Source organism: Watersipora subatra, chromosome 7 (genome assembly GCF_963576615.1).
Source record: "Watersipora subatra chromosome 7, tzWatSuba1.1, whole genome shotgun sequence".
Classification (NCBI taxonomy): Eukaryota; Metazoa; Bryozoa; class Gymnolaemata; order Cheilostomatida; family Watersiporidae; genus Watersipora; species Watersipora subatra.
Genome location: NC_088714.1, coordinates 30,550,074 through 30,569,888, shown reverse-complemented (window position 1 = coordinate 30,569,888; position 19,815 = coordinate 30,550,074). Strand labels below are relative to the sequence as shown.

The 19,815-nt window shown below is 37.4% G+C and overlaps 1 protein-coding gene across 1 annotated transcript in view; it reads right to left on the bottom strand.

The window, feature by feature from the left end:
* Positions 1–300: 300 nt before the first annotated feature.
* The window catches only part of LOC137400659 (ubiquitin carboxyl-terminal hydrolase 34-like), a 96,081-nt gene continuing 76,566 nt past the window's right edge, over positions 301–19,815 (bottom strand). Inside the window, exons 51-63 of the mRNA XM_068086991.1 lie at positions 17,996–18,186; positions 17,639–17,816; positions 17,317–17,474; positions 16,285–16,502; positions 15,911–16,051; positions 13,637–13,878; positions 12,994–13,117; positions 11,939–12,156; positions 10,978–11,127; positions 7,156–7,450; positions 5,423–5,546; positions 1,445–1,617; positions 301–897 (exon numbers count right to left, since the gene is read on the bottom strand). Coding sequence (XP_067943092.1) covers positions 782–897; positions 1,445–1,617; positions 5,423–5,546; positions 7,156–7,450; positions 10,978–11,127; positions 11,939–12,156; positions 12,994–13,117; positions 13,637–13,878; positions 15,911–16,051; positions 16,285–16,502; positions 17,317–17,474; positions 17,639–17,816; positions 17,996–18,186 — 2,328 coding nt within the window. The 3' untranslated portion in view covers positions 301–781. The remainder of the gene's footprint in view (positions 898–1,444; positions 1,618–5,422; positions 5,547–7,155; positions 7,451–10,977; positions 11,128–11,938; positions 12,157–12,993; positions 13,118–13,636; positions 13,879–15,910; positions 16,052–16,284; positions 16,503–17,316; positions 17,475–17,638; positions 17,817–17,995; positions 18,187–19,815) is intronic.

The window sequence follows — 19,815 nt, the reverse complement described above, 5'->3', positions numbered from 1 at the left end:
AGAGAATTCTTGCACAAACAATGGCTCTGTGAACTTGGCTGGACATGTCTGAGTTCGCTGGCAAGGGAACCTTGACAACTGGTGACTTGCCCAGTTGCAGAGAGCAATTTAAGGTTGAATATCACTCTTGTCACCACCTGTAGCCTTTTTTTGAAAATTTAACCCAACCTGTTGTTTGCAGTTTAGGTATTCCAAACCACTGGGCCACGATTGCTCTCTGCTGGTATTAGAAAATACAATACAATAGTAAGAGTAATGAGTACTGGAGACCCATCAAATAAATATCAAAAACCTGAATAATAACAGAGAATTTATTCATAATACACAATGTAATAATACCAGAAAACTATTTTGCTAAACAATATTTACTGTCACTGCAGAATCTAGAATGAACCATTAATTTGACAGCAGTACAATGACTTCTACATCAGAGAGAATAACATTAAAGCTCATTGTAACAGTACACAAATTATTTATACAAAACTTATTTATATTTTTTAATTGCATGAACATTCGTTGTATAACAACGAGATAGCAACTTACAGCATTACAAACACTATAAGCAATAGGAGATCACAACTTGAAACTAAATGAATAGGTGCACAATAATTCTCAGTAAAACCAAATACAAAGAATTTTACTAACAGGATGTTGTTTGTGGCCATGAAGGAGATCCATAGAACTACTCATCAACTTCCAAATGCTCAAGACACTCGTACACTTTGACATTCTCTAGAATACTAACAGGATGTGGGGGTGGCCATTATGAGAATTAAAAGAATTATTCGTCATCAACTTCGGAATGCTCAAGGTACTCGTACATAGTACTTATATTCTCCAAGACATTTATAGCGAGCTCCAGTTTCTTCTGAGTCCTCAATATCACTTCAGTAGTTCCTATAGAAATCATTAATCATAGCCCGATGATAGCCTATATGATGGTATGGACAAACTTACGAGACATACCCAGCTGTACAAATAAGAACAAACATCAAAAGCTGCAATACTTAGGATTTTGAAGATGCAAAAATATGCTCAACTCGGGGCAGTCAGACTAAATCTGCGATTAATGCAGCCGGTGAAATATAAAGTTATAACTCCTATGTGCTTTTGACAACCTTTCTCTCTTTAATATGATAAGTTAACAGAGTATACACATAGTACACTTGCAGAATAAGATTGTAGAATCATCCGCAGACCCCTTGAAATGTCTAGCAGATCTTTACTATAATAAGAGCAGTGTCCATCTAGCCATCTGTCCCAAGCCAAAAAGTATTAGAATAAATTGCCCCACACAAGATTTGAACTCGGGTACTCTGATTTACAGACCGGCGCGGTAACAACTTCACGAATTAATTATGCTCATTCTGATTGCTCATTACGATCTCTCACGGTGCACGGGGCTGCCAAGCGTACTAGTGAACATAATAATATCACAGAATACCTGCAGCCTGTTCTGGATAATGCATGGAGGGTGCAGATGTGGGAGGAGCATCAGTCTCTGCCATGGCCTGGTCGTTGCTGCTTGCTGTCGACCGGTTTGACTCTTCGTCATTATCTGATGCATCTGCAGAGGTCTTCTCACCTCCAGATGGATTTGATGCTTTGAGCACCATTCTACAAGCAATTCAACTTCTCATGATTGTTATAGCATCTAGTTATCCAGTGCAAATAATCAATTGAAAATTATTTACTTGCATTCAGTGAATTGAAAAAGGTTTCAATCCATTTGTTGGCTGATCATAAGCCCTTACTCGACCAATACCAATACTGCTCTCTGCCTGAATATCTCAAATAAAAATGGTGATACAGATAACAGCAAGATAAACTTGGCACCAGAGGCCCTACCATATCCGCACCATGGAATCCATGTAAACCCACCAAGCTCAATAAATTTAATCAACAATGTACATATTTGACCTCCATTTTGGAAACAGTGATTTTATTTTGCATGTACCATTTTTAGTTATATTACTTGGGAGCGATTTCCCAAAAAAGTCCAGCCAACAAAACCAAATAATTTTTTTTCAAATTGAGTGTTTTTCAAACTTAGCATGGGAAACCTAAATTGGGCATGAAAACCACATCAGACCCTATGTACAGTAAACACAGGAACATGGTTCACCTCGTTGAATCGCTCTACTGAATAATTTGAAGCCTTCATTGACAAGATAAGAGCACAGCCACTCTTAAGATCTTTCCCCTTTGAGCTGTTCTGAAGATACCCTAATACTCCACCACTATACATTATGATCTAGGTATTCAACTTGTCTTCTTTTGAAACTCAATAGTCCAAGGTAGCTTATTGATCCATTAAATTCAAATAACTTCACTCATGTTCAGTCTATAAAAGAGCTCGATTTCTCACATGTCTGACACTAATACTCTCATCAGAATTAACTCAATATATTGTATGGGCTATAATCTTGTAGCTTCTCGCGATTATACTATTTAGGTAGGAAGTGTCATTGCAACTATTTTGATTATAAACAAACAACAGTCAGACACCAGGACGACATTCTAGAGGTCCAAATTTGACATCCAATGTAATTGCCTCAAAGTGTTGCATTCAGTGTTGCCATGTGAGAAAGGTTGAATAGCGAAGCCTTGTGAAATATCAGCTGCCAGAGATGAATGAGTGCGCTGCTTGGCAAGCCAACCATTCTGGATATTCAATCTTAAAACTTGTTTGTTTCACCATGAAGATTTTCAAAGATTAACTGACAGCATAAAATTATCATTGCATTAACAGCAGCAGATAAAATTACAGACTGGTTTTTGAATAATAATTTGTATAATTTCGATCAAACACTATGGTTTGTCAACTTTTTCAGGATGTGAAAATGGACAGGACAACTCGCGATATTTGCAAAATACCAAAAGGAAATGGCTGCGAAGCTACATAATTACATTAAAATCCTTATTCATGAAAACAGAGCTTCCGTTCAAAGGTTTTAAACATGCAACTTTGAAAAAAGCTAATTTTTACGAACAACTTCTTAAATTTTTCATTTGTTTAAAAGAAGAATTTCTTGCTAGCGCCTTCCACAATATGTACGCACAAGCTGATTGGTAATAAGCTTAATGTGATACATATAATATACATACATATAATATATGTATGTATACGTTATTTAGTCTGCCATGTTGGGTAACCAAAACATGTAGCATGGCTACTAGATGAGGAAAATGCACTATAATGGTGGCCAATAAAAACATGCATATGTTGCTTAATCGTTGCATATCATTGCCATATCATTGCCTATCACGCATCTGTGTTTAGTTGAAACAATGACCTCATTTCACAGCTTGAAGATTGTATCGTGAGTGTTTGTCTCTAAAATAAATTCATCGCTTTTTTAACATCAAAATCATTGCTGAAAATGAAAGGTCATAATTATATTGGCATAAATATATGTAATTATAAAATGCTGTCAATTAACCTTGAAATAATAATAAACCACTGAAGCTCATAGAGAAGTTGTTTTTATAGTTTGATAACTTGTCAAATTTTACTAAATAACCCTAATGAGAGGCTTTATATTGTCATCAATCCTTTCATGCAATACATATAACCGTAGAAGAATAATCTATATACAGTCAAACATGGATAACTCGCCCACGGATAGCTCGAACACATGGTTAACTCGAACGGTTTCTTTGGCCCGTTCCCACGCAATGATAAATTGCTATAGATAACTCGAACTCAACACTGTTAACTCGAACTGTTGTTTGCCCAACGACTACCGAAACGGTTGTTATCGCTTTAGAAAATCACTTTATTCCAAGCCATAGAGGTAAACCTCAACTTTTCGTAATTCATAAGTGTTGTTATTACCATGTCGGCAAAATATTTTTGTCAACGACTTTTCTAAAGGTTTGGTGAAATTTGATTTATACCAAACATCCGCTTAGCGATCGCCCTTCGGAAGCAAGGTAAAGTGAGGTAATCTTTGCATAAACTTCAAGAAAAATCGGCAAAATTGATCGTAGGTAAAACGCTCAAAAGAAAAAGATGTCTTTTCTTTTGAGCATTTCAACAACGATCAAGATTCCATCTCAGATCTTGCACATTTTTATGTTTCTAAGTACTGATTCATGTTTAAAATATACATAAGCATACATGTATGACAGGCAATGAACCACATTCAAACATATACAGAGTGTGCTCGTATAGCTTATATATATTTTCTTCTTTGTAGGCTCTGCCCATTTTTGCGTAAGAGCAAAAATGGGCAGGGCCTAAAAAGAAGAAAATGTATCTCTGCGACATTTTGCCAATGTCAATCTAAAAAACGTCCTGGCAATAACATCACCTTAAACAACAAACCAATCTCAAGTGATAGAAAAATCTCTATACTTTTTGATAAAAACGTTTTAAACCTTACATTAGAAGCATTTAATTTGAAACAAGCCATCTGTGCTTTCGATTTATATTATAGTTCGTATATGTACATGTATCTACTAATAAATAAGTAAATACATGGACTTGTGACAGTACTTTGATAACTTGAACGCTCTGATAATTCGAACACTTTTGCTCGCTCGGTCCCGTGAAGTTCGAGTTATCCATGTTTGACTGTATATATTTCTGAAAGTATGTAGATCTGCCTGTCATTCTGGTTATAGCGCACGCTGATTATTTTAGCATTGCGGCCACACCTTGCGATGCCCCTGTTAAAAAATATTTTCGTAAGGTTCAATTACTATATCTGGGGTCAAGGCCAATTCTTCACACGCGGACAATTATATTGTCTCCGTGGGAAGAGCCTCGACATTATCTCTCCGTTCAGTGAGACAAAGACAGTACGATATCTCATTTTTACAATTGTACCGGTAATGAGAGGTACCAGTACCGTCGTATTCAAAGTTTTGATGAATAGCTTCTGGTAGAACAGTAACCTTTTTTATACACACACACACACTTCTATGCAAGAATTGTTATTATTAATTCTACATATTCAGAATTTTTATTTTGTTTTCTCAGTTCGTATTAATTGTATCATTGCCGAACCATCTTATATTGTAATTGTAGCAAAACTGTTTTAATTTAGCTATTGCTTGCTAATTATTTCACATTTACATCTAAACCTTTTTATAGTCGTTTCGTTTTTTAAAAATTTATTTGACCTGCACGAAACATGGTCCTCATGATATGAAGTTTAAAAGTTGTTTGAAAAAGTTTGAAAATTTCAACAGCTTTTTTTATTTTCTTTTAAATTATTTCAACTACACAAAACACCTCTCTCATGATATGTAATTTGAAAGTTAGAATGGCAAATGTCATTATATGTTAAATAAAAATCAATTTTCTGTCCAAAGACTTCAGTATTACCCGAGCAACACCGGATAGCACAGCTAGTTCCAGATATAGTGAATAAGTTTTGAAAACTCCAACAATCATTTAAACTGAAACACAAACCTCGCTTGCTGCTTCTTGGCAGGAGCCTTCCCTTTGTCGATTCCAGTGCGATTCTGGCCCTTGCTAGCCGTGTTATCACCAGATTCTGAAGGCTTGTACTCAATGGTCACCTTTGGTATTTGCTCTATAATTCGCAGAATCTTTACAGCATTTTATGTTTCGAGTAGAGCATATCTTATGGCTACATATTGTCACACAGCAATAGTGTTACAAAACTAAACAATTAATATTTATATATCAATTTTGATTATTAATCAAATACCTAATGCATAAAAGCTTCATGATAGTAAAAAAGATTTAACGAATAAATATTGACTAAACCAAATATTACTGCAGTGCTATCTTCATAGGGATACCAACTGACTTCTGTCAATCCAATAAGCAGAAGCTAGACCAAAATGCATTGGAAACTTGAAAGAAAAAGTGGCGTACCACCGACAATCAACAGGAAGTGACAATCTGCAGCGAGTGACACTTTAGGAGACAGCAGGCGACAATCTGTAGCTAGCAACACTCTAATCATGTTTTTATTTGAAACGAGGTCATAAAACAAACAGCAAAGATCTGCTAGATAATACTAACCTAGTGCAATTGAGAAAAACTTGGAAAAAGGTTTGACGATGGCAAAGCCTATGCATGCCATGGAAAATGATTGCAAGACAAACCACATTATTTCAATCCCAAACAGGTGTCTGACGAAAATATTTTTAATAGATCAGCAAGCTTATGCACCAGCAGATGCGCAGGCCAATGGCAATTGCAAACTGAGGCTATTACACAAATGTAGCTGACCATTAGCTCAGGACGGTTCCTTCATTTTCTTTATACGTACCCTAAAGAGATACGTATGACAAAATGTAAAAAATTTTTCTTTTATCGGATTTGCTATAAGTGAAATAACTTGCTATCTGTGAAATTGGAGCATCTTCTACATGCCACTTTCAGTGATATGTGATTGAGATAGTAATCACTCTATCAATTACTTGCCAATAAATCTAATGAAAGATTTTTAACATAAACAGAATGTGTTTGTTATAAGAAAATTGTTCAGCTGTCGTAATCTAAAGACTTTAATATATTTGAAAAGATCACAAGCCAAATCTTGTGCTGATGCATTTATTAACCGTCAATGAACCCTAGCTGAATCACTGTCAATGAAACCTAGCTGAATCACCGTCAATGAACCCTAGCTGAATCACTGTCAATGAACCCTAGCTGAAACACTCAGTGAATATTCTAATCAAAGCAAAAACTACTACAATTCTTAAAGTTTTGAGGGGGTAGTGATTAGAATCTGAATGGCTGATGTGCGCTCTAATCACATGACCAATCACATGACCAATCACATGACCAATCACATGACAAATCCCATTTCACAATTGTGAAATGTGATTGGTCATGTGATTGGATCAATCACATTTTCCTACCCTACGAAGAGAGAATCAAAAAGCACCTTTAAAGACTTCATGCTATTGACGTCTCATCTTGCCAGACCTCTTTTTATATTCGGTTGTCCGACAGCACTTAGAAATTAACTATTTCTAAATTCAAAACTATTTTTACGACCCTCAACCTTCAACATGGCTTCAAATACGACTGAAAACTAATTAAACAACAAGACTAGAATCTTGGATACAGATTAAATATGAAGAATTTGTTATTTTTATTGAAAACTGATAAAAAAGACTCGGTACTGTTCCAACAACAATTACCATTTTCTGGTCATCACCCACCTTTCACCCCTTCTTCCTCTCCACCGGAAGGACTCTGAGCAGACACCTTCCGCTTCTTTGTCGGTACTTGATGATCACCTTCCACAGGCCGAGGACCCATTTCAGGAACCTTTTGGTTTTCCTCGACTCCAGAAGCAGCCGAAATCTGCGCAGCAGTCAAGTCAGCGAGCTGAGCGCTCATCCGATTCTTGTACTCTTTGCAGAGAGTCTTCAGCTTCTGGAGGGAACCGGTGATGTAGCTGTTATACTCTGTGGGACGGGCGTACTTGTAGATCAACAACAACGCCCGTAAATCCTATCAAAATTTAACACAGATAATGCATATGAAACAAAAGCTGAAAAATCTTTAAAAAAGCTCCTTAATTGATAGAATGACGACTGTGTAAGAGAGATTATTTATATTTGACAGGACTCTGTCATCATGGAGTCTTTTATTATTTCATTTCCTTGGAAGTAGAATTAAACCTTCACCATCCATTCAAATTTTTGCGAAATGACAAATTTTAAGCAATTAAAAGTCTCAACAAGTGTGTATCCAAAATGTCATTAGACATTAGTTTAGAAAATAAAAATGGTAGTAGTAATTAAAAACATAATAAAAATAATTAAAACATGAATTAAGTTAATTTAAACAATGTTTCGTATCAGTTAAAATGGATTAAGCTGGTTACTTCCATCACTTGCTCTACTACTAAACCTCCACATTGCTAAACCTACACATTGCTAAACCTCCACATTGCTAAACCTACACATTGCTAAACCTCCACATTGCTAAACCTCCACATTGCTAAACCTACACATTGCTAAACCTCCACATTGCTAAACCTCCACATTGCTAAACCTCCACATTGCTAAACCTACACATTGCTAAACCTACACATTGCTAAACCTACACATTGCTAAACCTCCACATTGCTAAACCTCCACAATGCTAAACCTCCACAATGCTAAACCTCCACATTGCTAAACCTCCACATTGCTAAACCTCCACAATGCTAAACCTCCACAATGCTAAACCTACACATTGCTAAACCTACACATTGCTAAACCTCCACATTGCTAAACCTCCACATTGCTAAACCTCCACATTGCTAAACCTCCACATTGCTAAACCTCCACATTGCTAAACCTCCACATTGCTAAACCTCCACATTGCTAAACCTCCACATTGCTAAACCTACACATTGCTAAACCTACACATTGCTAAACCTACACATTGCTAAACCTCCACATTGCTAAACCTACACATTGCTAAACCTACACATTGCTAAACCTCCACATTGCTAAACCTCCACATTGCTAAACCTCCACATTGCTAAACCTCCACATTGCTAAACCTCCACATTGCTAAACCTACACATTGCTAAACCTACACATTGCTAAACCTACACATTGCTAAACCTCCACATTGCTAAACCTCCACAATGCTAAACCTCCACAATGCTAAACCTCCACATTGCTAAACCTCCACATTGCTAAACCTCCACAATGCTAAACCTCCACAATGCTAAACCTCCACATTGCTAAACCTCCACATTGCTAAACCTCCACATTGCTAAACCTCCACATTGCTAAACCTACACATTGCTAAACCTCCACATTGCTAAACCTCCACATTGCTAAACCTACACATTGCTAAACCTACACATTGCTAAACCTACACATTGCTAAACCTCCACATTGCTAAACCTCCACATTGCTAAACCTCCACATTGCTAAACCTACACATTGCTAAACCTACACATTGCTAAACCTACACATTGCTAAACCTCCACATTGCTAAACCTACACATTGCTAAACCTACACATTGCTAAACCTCCACATTGCTAAACCTCCACATTGCTAAACCTCCACATTGCTAAACCTACACATTGCTAAACCTACACATTGCTAAACCTACACATTGCTAAACCTCCACATTGCTAAACCTCCACAATGCTAAACCTCCACAATGCTAAACCTCCACATTGCTAAACCTCCACATTGCTAAACCTCCACATTGCTAAACCTCCACATTGCTAAACCTACACATTGCTAAACCTCCACATTGCTAAACCTCCACATTGCTAAACCTACACATTGCTAAACCTCCACATTGCTAAACCTCCACAATGCTAAACCTACACATTGCTAAACCTCCACATTGCTAAACCTCCACATTGCTAAACCTCCACAATGCTAAACCTCCACATTGCTAAACCTCCACATTGCTAAACCTCCACATTGCTAAACCTCCACATTGCTAAACCTACACATTGCTAAACCTACACATTGCTAAACCTCCACATTGCTAAACCTCCACATTGCTAAACCTACACATTGCTAAACCTACACATTGCTAAACCTCCACATTGCTAAACCTCCACATTGCTAAACCTCCACATTGCTAAACCTCCACATTGCTAAACCTACACATTGCTAAACCTCCACATTGCTAAACCTCCACATTGCTAAACCTCCACATTGCTAAACCTCCACAATGCTAAACCTACACATTGCTAAACCTCCACATTGCTAAACCTCCACATTGCTAAACCTCCACATTGCTAAACCTACACATTGCTAAACCTCCACAATGCTAAACCTACACAATGCTAAACCTACACAATGCTAAACCTACACATTGCTAAACCTCCGCAATGCTAAACCTACACAATGCTAAACCTACACAATGCTAAACCTCCACATTGCTAAACCTCCACATTGCTAAACCTACACATTGCTAAACCTACACATTGCTAAACCTCCGCATTGCTAAACCTCCGCATTGCTAAACCTCCGCATTGCTAAACCTACACATTGCTAAACCTACACATTGCTAAACCTACACATTGCTAAACCTCCACATTGCTAAACCTCCACATTGCTAAACCTCCACATTGCTAAACCTACACATTGCTAAACCTACACATTGCTAAACCTCCACATTGCTAAACCTCCACATTGCTAAACCTACACATTGCTAAACCTACACATTGCTAAACCTCCACATTGCTAAACCTCCACATTGCTAAACCTACACATTGCTAAACCTACACATTGCTAAACCTCCACAATGCTAAACCTACACAATGCTAAACCTTCACATTGCTAAACCTCCACATTGCTAAACCTCCACATTGCTAAACTTACACTGGCTTGTATCCATTGTAAAGTAATAATAAAAATCTTTTTAAAAAATTACCTTCTAATGTAAAACTTTTAATTTGGTTGTTTACATCATTTTATATAATACATTTGTTCAAATGCTATTTGGACTATTTGAGTTTGAGCTCTAGATGTAAATCAAAAGATATAATGCATTCTTGTTAAAATACTCGCTCCAACGCTAAAAGCAAATATCGGAATGGATTAACTTGGCATGACTGTACAGGGCCTTTACCAACTAAACTCATTTTCATCATTGTTTTTGCGTGACAGCTTACAAATGCATCAGACATCAGTCTGAGAGCAGCCAGTCGAGATACTTTATAGTCGAGAGATTTATATTACTTAAAAATTATAAAAGATACAGGTTTTGGCAAGATCCGTGTGCGAGTAATTGTTGACCGTTAACCCAGACTCCGCTAAGACACCAACCTCCAGAAGGCTAGTGATGGGTCTTCGACTAAAGCTTGAGAAAATGGCTAAGGTCTATAGTTCTTGACTGCTTGGACACCATAATCTTGCGTCATATGCAATGCATCTCAAATACTTGAGGGCGAGAAGCTAATCACCTAATCCGTAACGGTCTAACCTAGTGCTGCTTTCAACCCAGTTAATGTCAATAGAAAACTAGAAATGCGTTTAGAAGTAGAAGATAATAGTTACAGCACACGTACAGCATTAGCTCGATGTATGACGCTGTAGAGAGTTGGAGAATGACACGGTACATTGGCCATTAATACAATATGGTGAAGACTCTCCACTATAGCTGATGTGAGTGGCATTCCCTCAGGAGTTGTATCCTCACATAACACCAGATGGTGTACCTACAAGTACGATAGTCTGGCATGTTACTCCAAGTGTGTGTAAAATTACTGCTATGAACATATATACATGTATATATAAATTTGTACATAAATATTTGGGCCGCTAGTCTTAATGAATTTTGGCTATTTTTTACATGACTTGACATGAGTGTACAACTTCACAATAAATTTTTACATGACTTGACATGAGCGTACAACTTCATAATAGTAACCTTTTACATGACTTGACATGAGTGTAAAACTTCCCAATAGTAGCCTTTTACATGACTTGACATGAGAGTATAACTTCCCAATAGTAACCTTTTTGGGATGCCGTAGTTGAAATTTATTTCATTACAACAATCTAATAAATAGTGTTAAAAAAGATCACAACTTAGAACTTCATTTATAATTTGAGGACGAAAAAATAATTAAAGAACCAGAACCGAGAAATGGCCCACACTTAGTACTTCTGTTCTACTCATGCTGACATCTAGTATAAAACTCGAATGACCACTACAGCTGGCTACTACTACTATGAACATGACCATATTTAATGACAGGGCTAAGTGCTGCCATGGTTATTTTCCCTCAACAAAGTATGCCAACAAACGATACAATTGACAGCATAAGACTGCTAGAGTATGCCTGTTCTCAGGTTATACCCGGCTAACAATAGAGAATCATAGCATACCTACAGCCTTCTGACCTTTAATTCCCTCAAGTAACTAAACACCTCCACCTACTACACAACCAACAACAATGGCACCTTATTGACAAACACAGAAGCAACATATTTTCACAGCCAGCAGTAACAGTTTAGTAACCAGACCTTCTTGAAGTAGATGTTGAAAAACTGGAAGATGTGTTGGTTGCTGAGACAGGCCCTGTTGTCGTGTAAGATGCTTTCCATGTAGTCTATGAGGTGGCTGCTTGCGCATAGTCTGTGCACAAAGTCTTTGTCAGTTTTACGCGCAACATGAATCTCACACCAGAGCTTGGCAAAATAACAGGAGTTGAGAGGAACCCCTTCATATGCTACCAGAGCACCTGCGGGGAGTGACAGAATGCAACTAGACTGATCATACAAGTAACGACGCACTAGAGCGATGTATATGATGGGTATATAGCTTGATCATTCGACAAAGCAAACTACCAAAGTAACATGACTTAGCTAGAGTTCTAGTAAATAGTTTATTGCGGTCAATGTGTATATAATGTATATGTATATATATATGTAATGTATTTCAATTAGAACAAAAAAAAACTAAAATTTTGTGAATATACATAGATTGCAAAAGAGGAGAGGGTCATTCCTTTTTTGTTGTTTAGCAAATCAACGCTGACAAAATTAAGGGATCATTCTCTTTGTGCTTTGGAAAAAATCTAAAAAGAGGAATGTAAATTGATGACTACAGTAGAAAGCAGACTGTAAACTGATGACTACAGTAGAAAAAAGACTGTAAACTGATGACTACAGTAGAAAGCAGACTGTAAACTGATGACTACAGTAGAAAGAAGACGGTAAACTGATGACTACAGTAGAAAAAAGACTGTAAACTGATGACTACAGTAGAAAGCAGACTGTAAACTGATGACTACAGTAGAAAGAAGACGGTAAACTGATGACTACAGTAGAAAGAAGACTGTAAACTGATGATTACAGTAGAAAGAAGACTGTAAACTGATGACTACAGTAGAAAAAAGACTGTAAACTGATGACTACAGTAGAAAGCAGACTGTAAACTGATGACTACAGTAGAAAAAAGACTGTAAACTGATGACTACAGTAGAAAGAAGACTGTAAATTGATGACTACAGTAGAAAGAAGATGGTAGAACAAGGTTCATAATAAACATATTAAGAAAACAACAATGTGAAACTTACTAAGGTTGACCAGGTCATCGCTGAGGCAATCCTTGTTCACAGCTACTCGCACCATGAAATCGACAAAGAGGTGATAAGGTGTGTAGAACTCATTCAATGCCTTGGTATACGCTGCATCCTGGCCCTGCAGTATATAAACTGGATTGACAACACTGCTCAGCCGCAGTGACTGCAAGTAACAGTAGTTGAAATATTGAGGATCTCTAAGGCGGTTCAGTATTTTGATACTGGTACATCTAGTGTCAACCCAAACAGCAGTGTCCTACATAAGCCAAGTTAACTTCTCTTGAGAAGCATAACTGATATATTAGTGTTGCTGAATTGAGGGAGTACTCAAAGAGGAAAAATTGGCCAAAGAACAACCACGATCATGGACAGATCGCCTTAGGATTAGCGCTATGTGACCAATAATTGACGTATGCATTAAAATACTCCTTCGACAGATGTAACAGGATGTCTTAACATTCCCAATAGGTACACCATTACATCTTAACATGCTCTTAATAGGTGTAACACTACACCTTAACACATTCCTAATAGGTGTAACACCAAATCTTGTTACACATTCCTAATAGGTGTAACACCACATCTTTACAAAGACTTCCATTAGGTGAACTGATACAGTAGAAATTTGAGGACAGACCTTATGACCAGAGACCATATTCTGCCGCAGCAGCATTCCAAATTGCGGCTGAGGGGGACGAACAGTGATATTACTCGAGTGCGCGCCTCTACTCGTTGAGCGGGTAGGGTAGTATGGCCCCTCCAAACAGCAAGTTGAGTGCGACTCCACACTCTGAAAGGCGACATGCTGGTGGAGCAGCAAAGGCACTATCTGTTTTATGACCGTCTCTGGAGATAGCCGAGTTAGTTTCTTTAGAACATCTGCAAAAGAATGTCAGCAAGTGTAATTTCTTTGTCTATAATTTTCTTATTGCGGAAATAGTTTCATTTTTATTACTTGGTACTTTTAACTCACAGTTACTGACTGCTATAGCCTAGAGAAAAACAAATGAACTTCCAAGACCTCTCAACACAAAGGAGGCAGAAATAACACTTGTATCATTAACTAATTTCATGCCTGTAGCTGTAGTGTTACCTTATGCTCGACAGTGATGAACAATGATTAGCAATGTGACGGTCAATAAAAAATTCACCATGCATTAAGATTAAGAATACTTAGGTTTCTGCCAACAATCAGTAGCATGACAGACTGGTGGAAAAAATGAGACAGAACGTTTGTAGGAAATAATACAATAATTCTGTGGAATAAGACAAGTTTATTCTGCAAAAACACTTCTATTTTTATCAATAATGTTAAATTTTTTTATAACTTTTCAAACAAATGTAATGCCATGCATCTCGCTTCATGTACGTTTTGGGTGTGTCTAGGACATAAAACATAAAGCACATAAAACACATCAGGTTTAGAAAACAAAAAAAATGCCTATGACAAACCATGCTAATTTCAGCAATGGAGGTTATAATCTGAGCAGTATATAAAGACAACATGCATCTCTGCAACTAAGAGTAAAAGAAATGATTAATGAAATATTAAAGTTTAACATTACTAAACATGTGATGCAGAAAGATGCAAAACTAAATTTTCTTTAGATAGTCTTTTGGAAGCTATCTACAATTCTAGTGTTAACTAGCCAACGCAAATTATCAACACTATTATACAGATTACAGATATTAGGCTTAATTGTGGGACAAAATACCTGCCATGAAATAAAGGAGGGACAAATGAAACCTACAAAAAGTAAAATTGAACACGCCAAAATTGTACCTTATTTTTCTACATAGTCACACCTGTCTAGACCATAACCAGAAATTACCTTGAGCATACATCACTCAGGGCTCTATCAAATAATGAAGTAGCCCAGCCCAAGGTTAGCTTTGGCAAGTCTTTTGAAATTTAGTTGCACAGATATTATACCTAGCGAGTAAGATATAAAAATTATAAAAACTATCGTACCCATTTGTGCAGTTTTACAAAATTTGCAATGAGCAGGATGATAAACATTTTGGAACAATTCTTCACAGACTATCCCCCCTACTTAAACTGATAAACAGTGTTGTTACAAATAAAAAGATGTTTTGACCAAATTCATGTAACGCTGATAAAATCTCCATCTTTGTAATCAAAGCTAAAAGTTTAAATTGGGTTTTACCCCTGAGGAAACATTCTCTAAATTGCCCTCTATTGATGTTTTTAAAACCCAGTCTTAAAAAGAGAATATAGAAATAACAATGCAGAACGCCATTTTGAATGATAAGAACATGAATAAAAGAATAAACGAAGTACAGATGCAAAAAAGGTATACCTCACTAAAACGAACAATAACTGGGCCAAGAAACAATAAATTGAAGGTAGATAGAGTGAAATAGACATATGACAAGAAATTAGCTTGACATTCATGATAGTGACAGCTTTACAGACAGAAGTCAGCTTTACAGACAAAAGTCAGCTTTACAGACAGAAGTCAGCTTTACAGACAGATGTCAGCTTTACAGACAGATGTCAGGTTTACAGACAGGTGTCAGGTTTATAGACAGGTGTCAGCTTTATAGGCAGATGTCAGTTTTGCAGACAGATGTCAGCTTTACAGGAAATTGTCAGCTTTACAGACAGATGTCAGCTCTACAGACAGGTGTCAGCTTCACAGACAGATGTCAACTCTACAGACAGGTGTCAGCTTTACAGACAGATGTCAGCTTTACAGACAGATGTCAGCCTTACAGGCAGTGGCAGCTTTACAGACAGCGGCAGCTTTACAACAGACAAGGGCTAACTTGACATACAAATGTCAACTTATGACAGACACATACCAGCTCGATTTGATTTACCAACATCAATTCATGACAGGCAAGTGTCAGCATGACAGGCAAGTGTTGTTGGTATATGAATACTTACCTATACAGTAGTTTCTGACTTCAGTTGGAGAGAATGAATTGAGAAGAGTGACACAGTTTTTAAGAAGAAAGGTCTTATCCCAAGACTTGAGCACACCTTCCAAGGTCACGCGTCTTTCAGTGCCATCGAACAGGGGCACAGCTGAAAAATATTATGAAAATGCTATTAAGGTTGACAAATAAATAACACCAGGCTTTAAACGCTCTTGTTCCACCAGTTGATAAGTGAATACATTTAATAGTATATTACATAAAAAAGTTGTGCGCAACCTGGACAGTCATGTCCGTATAATATCATTCAAGGAGCCAATCAGGCAACAGACGACATATTATAAAGAGACACCAAAAGGTGGAGAGAGAGAGAGAAGTACTTACTATGCTGCTCAGCTGCGAACTCCTCCTTCTCAAGGGCAACACCGAGTAAAGACTTGATGAGCCGGAGGCAATCGCTAATATCGGTGAGCACATGACAGGCAGTAGCCTCGTGATACATGCTGTGAATGTAACCAAAGGCTTCAGAGAGTACAGTAAAGCCTGACATAAGTATCCATACTAGCTGATCTTCACTGTTGACAAGCACTATTTTGAGCACGCTGCAATAGAGCCATATGGATGATAAAACAGAAATGAGCAAAAAACACAATATGAATATGAGACAAATTATCCTGAGCAAAAAAATGAATGCAGTTTATTATATTTTTCAATTCTTATGTTACTACCCCAAATTTAGGTGACATCACAAAATTGAAAATGATGTATATAAAATGAGATACAAATACAATATGAATGAGCTGGCACTACAACAGACTAACAATAATAAGAACAATACCGATGTTGTCCCAGTAAAATATAACACAAAGCAATATGTAAAAAAGAGACACAAAATATAGGAGCAAGCATAGAGTAGATAGATGAAGCATAAAAGAAGCTAAGGCAAGTCTAGAATCTGAAAATTGACGGCATAAATCTGAAAGAAGTCTAGCACTGAGCTTGTTTACTTCGCAGGCATCCATTTGATGCAGCTTTTGCTGAGAGAAAAAGGTAATATATATATAAAATTGTTTCCTCACCCCAGTTAACCCACATGGGTGGTAATTTCTGCTCTAATTCGGATCTCCTACCAAAGACCTGGGAGTTTGAGCACTCGCCTCAAGATATTAGCTGTTCCCAATAGAGCACTTTTCTGCAACTCACCTGAGTTGATTGCTGTCGGTATCTGGGCAAGCCACATTTTATGCGCCGGTGTTATTGCGCCCAGTGCCCCAGTGCCCCAATGACTATGAGTGCGTGAGAGGCAAGTGAGGATACCCAGTAGTACCATAAAATGAGGATACCAAGTACTACCATAAAGTGAGGATAATAAGTACTATTAAGTAAACAAGACAAGGCAGGGTAAAGAAGACATACGTGAGAAGAGTCTGCCAGTCAGTTCTCGAGTTGAGTGTGTGCAGATACATGGCCAGTATCTTCTTCTTAAAGGCCTTGATAGCCTCCACTTCCTCTACTGGGCTGTCAGGATGACTTGTTACAAACATCTTGAGGATAGCAATTAGCTCATCAACAGCCTAAAATGGGGACACAACTCTAAAAATGTGCATATGACATGAATAATCTATACGTACCATAGTAGCTGCAGAAGCTACTATGGCACTATGTACCACATACAGCACAAGCAGCATACATACGTGTAGGTTGTAGTAGCAACTTGAATGAATCAAAGTAGGCTCACCACTTGGTACTGAGATGGGTAGGGAAGGATATGCTGGAATGCCCACATAAGATTCTGGTGCTGTGCGAGCTGCCTTGTGAAGGACCTAGAGCGTTGACAGCAGAGCTTGAGGATGCCATAATATGGCGGCAGCATGCAGCGATTATATGCCACCACTTCCACATCGTCGTGATCAGCTCTGTGACAAAGAGTAACATCATTGGTGTACACAAAAGTAAAACACCTATCATAGCTTATGTTGCAGTTAGTGAATGGCTGCAACAGGGAATAATAAAACTTTAACCCTTAGCGTAAGAGAGAAAAGTATACAACATTGAGGGTGCCCAGTTGAACATTCTGTCGGAAAGTTCAACTTACAGAATATAATTGAAGGCAATGTTCTTGGTGACATTGTGATTGCCGGTGATCAAAGAGATGTTCTCTGGGCAATCGAGGCAGACATGGTACCAAAAGAGAAGTAGAGCCTGCTTGTTCTGGTTGATGCTCACTTGCGGGTCTGTCATCTTTGGTTGAAACATCTGCCAGAGGTGGTTGAAGTACGGCGAAAACTAAAACAACCCAAGCGCGAGCGCATTAAATAGTGACTTCTTGGCCAAAAAATTGAACCCAATGAGTTTTTTAGCTACACTCTACTAGTACATTTGATGAACAGCAATAAATACAACTATGTATTGCAAGTTCTCTGCCCTTTCTTGAATAATTGCTGATGTAAGAATAATAATTGCTGATGTAAGAAAATCGATTCTCGATTTTGTAGATAATCCTGATCCTCTTACCTTGTGGCTACTCAAACTTGCTAAAACGTGCTCATCAAGTGTGTGATAAAATTCTGGTCATACATTTTACCATGCATACTTTTTGGACATGTGATTACAGGTGATTGATACCAGACTCAACATATCAATAACTAAACCAACAAGGAAGTTTTTACCAACTTGTAAGTTATTGATTATAATCAACATGTAAATTGAATCTTGATTCTGGTCACAACTAGTGAAGATAATTGATAATAATTGCGAACAGACACAACTTTAGTAGTCTAAAAGATGAATGAGTGTTTTCATTACATAACAGCAAATTGTAAAAAGATAGTGTTGACAGGATGAGTTAAAACTCGTTTGGATTATATAGTTTGGATGCATTTCTGTGAGCGTCTCTTTGCGTTTGTTTATGCAAGAACTGAAAAACCGTGTGAAAAAGTGGAATAAACCATTAGTTGAATCAACATCCCTTATTAATGTGGCGACAACTGCTCACACAAAAGTTTTAGTGCATGGAATAAAACCAAAGACTTTTTTTCTGTCTAGCAACGTCTTTAAAGAAGCTTGAAAGACATCAGCTTGTTGATTTCAGCAAAACCCTAAAAACCTGTTGTATAAACTGATTGCTCAATTTTTTAAATTATCGTGTTTCTGTTGTTAAAAGTAGTTGCAGCAGATTGTGGAATAGAAGTGATGTGACTAATCAAAATACATCCTCATTCCATTATCCAATTCAAATATATAAATCTATTTGCTTGTCATTAGATGACACCCTATGTTTACATACCTCCTGATGCTTATTTATTGTCATAGAAGTATCATTTGCAGACAAACGATAAACATTTAAAGGCTGACTGGCAAAAAAATTCACATTACAGTTTATTTGGTATCAAAAGATTCACCATGTCTTACTCCGCTGTGTTGAAGGTGCCAAGTATGTGGAAATGTGATTACAAGCTCTTAAAAGCTCTAAAACAGTTAATCGCAGCCATCACGAAAACACCGTAGATTAGAATCCCTTTCCAAAACGGCTCAAATGGGACGTAGCTGAACAAGATGGCTTCTGTTTACAGTTTCATGCAACCTCATTCGTCGAAATATTTTCACAAATATACTTCTCGCATTCAATAAAGCCATGTCTATTGTCCTTACGTGTTTGTCTCGTCATCATTGTAATGCTGTCATTTTGAGCACTGATATCTAAAAACCTACCGTAAAAATTCGTTTAATTTTTAACCTTTGCTCGAAGGAGTGCATATCATTCTCGGACAAACATGACGAGCCTGTTGGTCTCCTGGATAGTCGAAAAATGCTGCAGAAATTGTTCACGCTGTTTGGCACGAAGTAAGGGTTACATGATCAGATTATGACTAGATGAATAGACCAAGCTGAAACGAAACTATAAAGTAGCGAGCA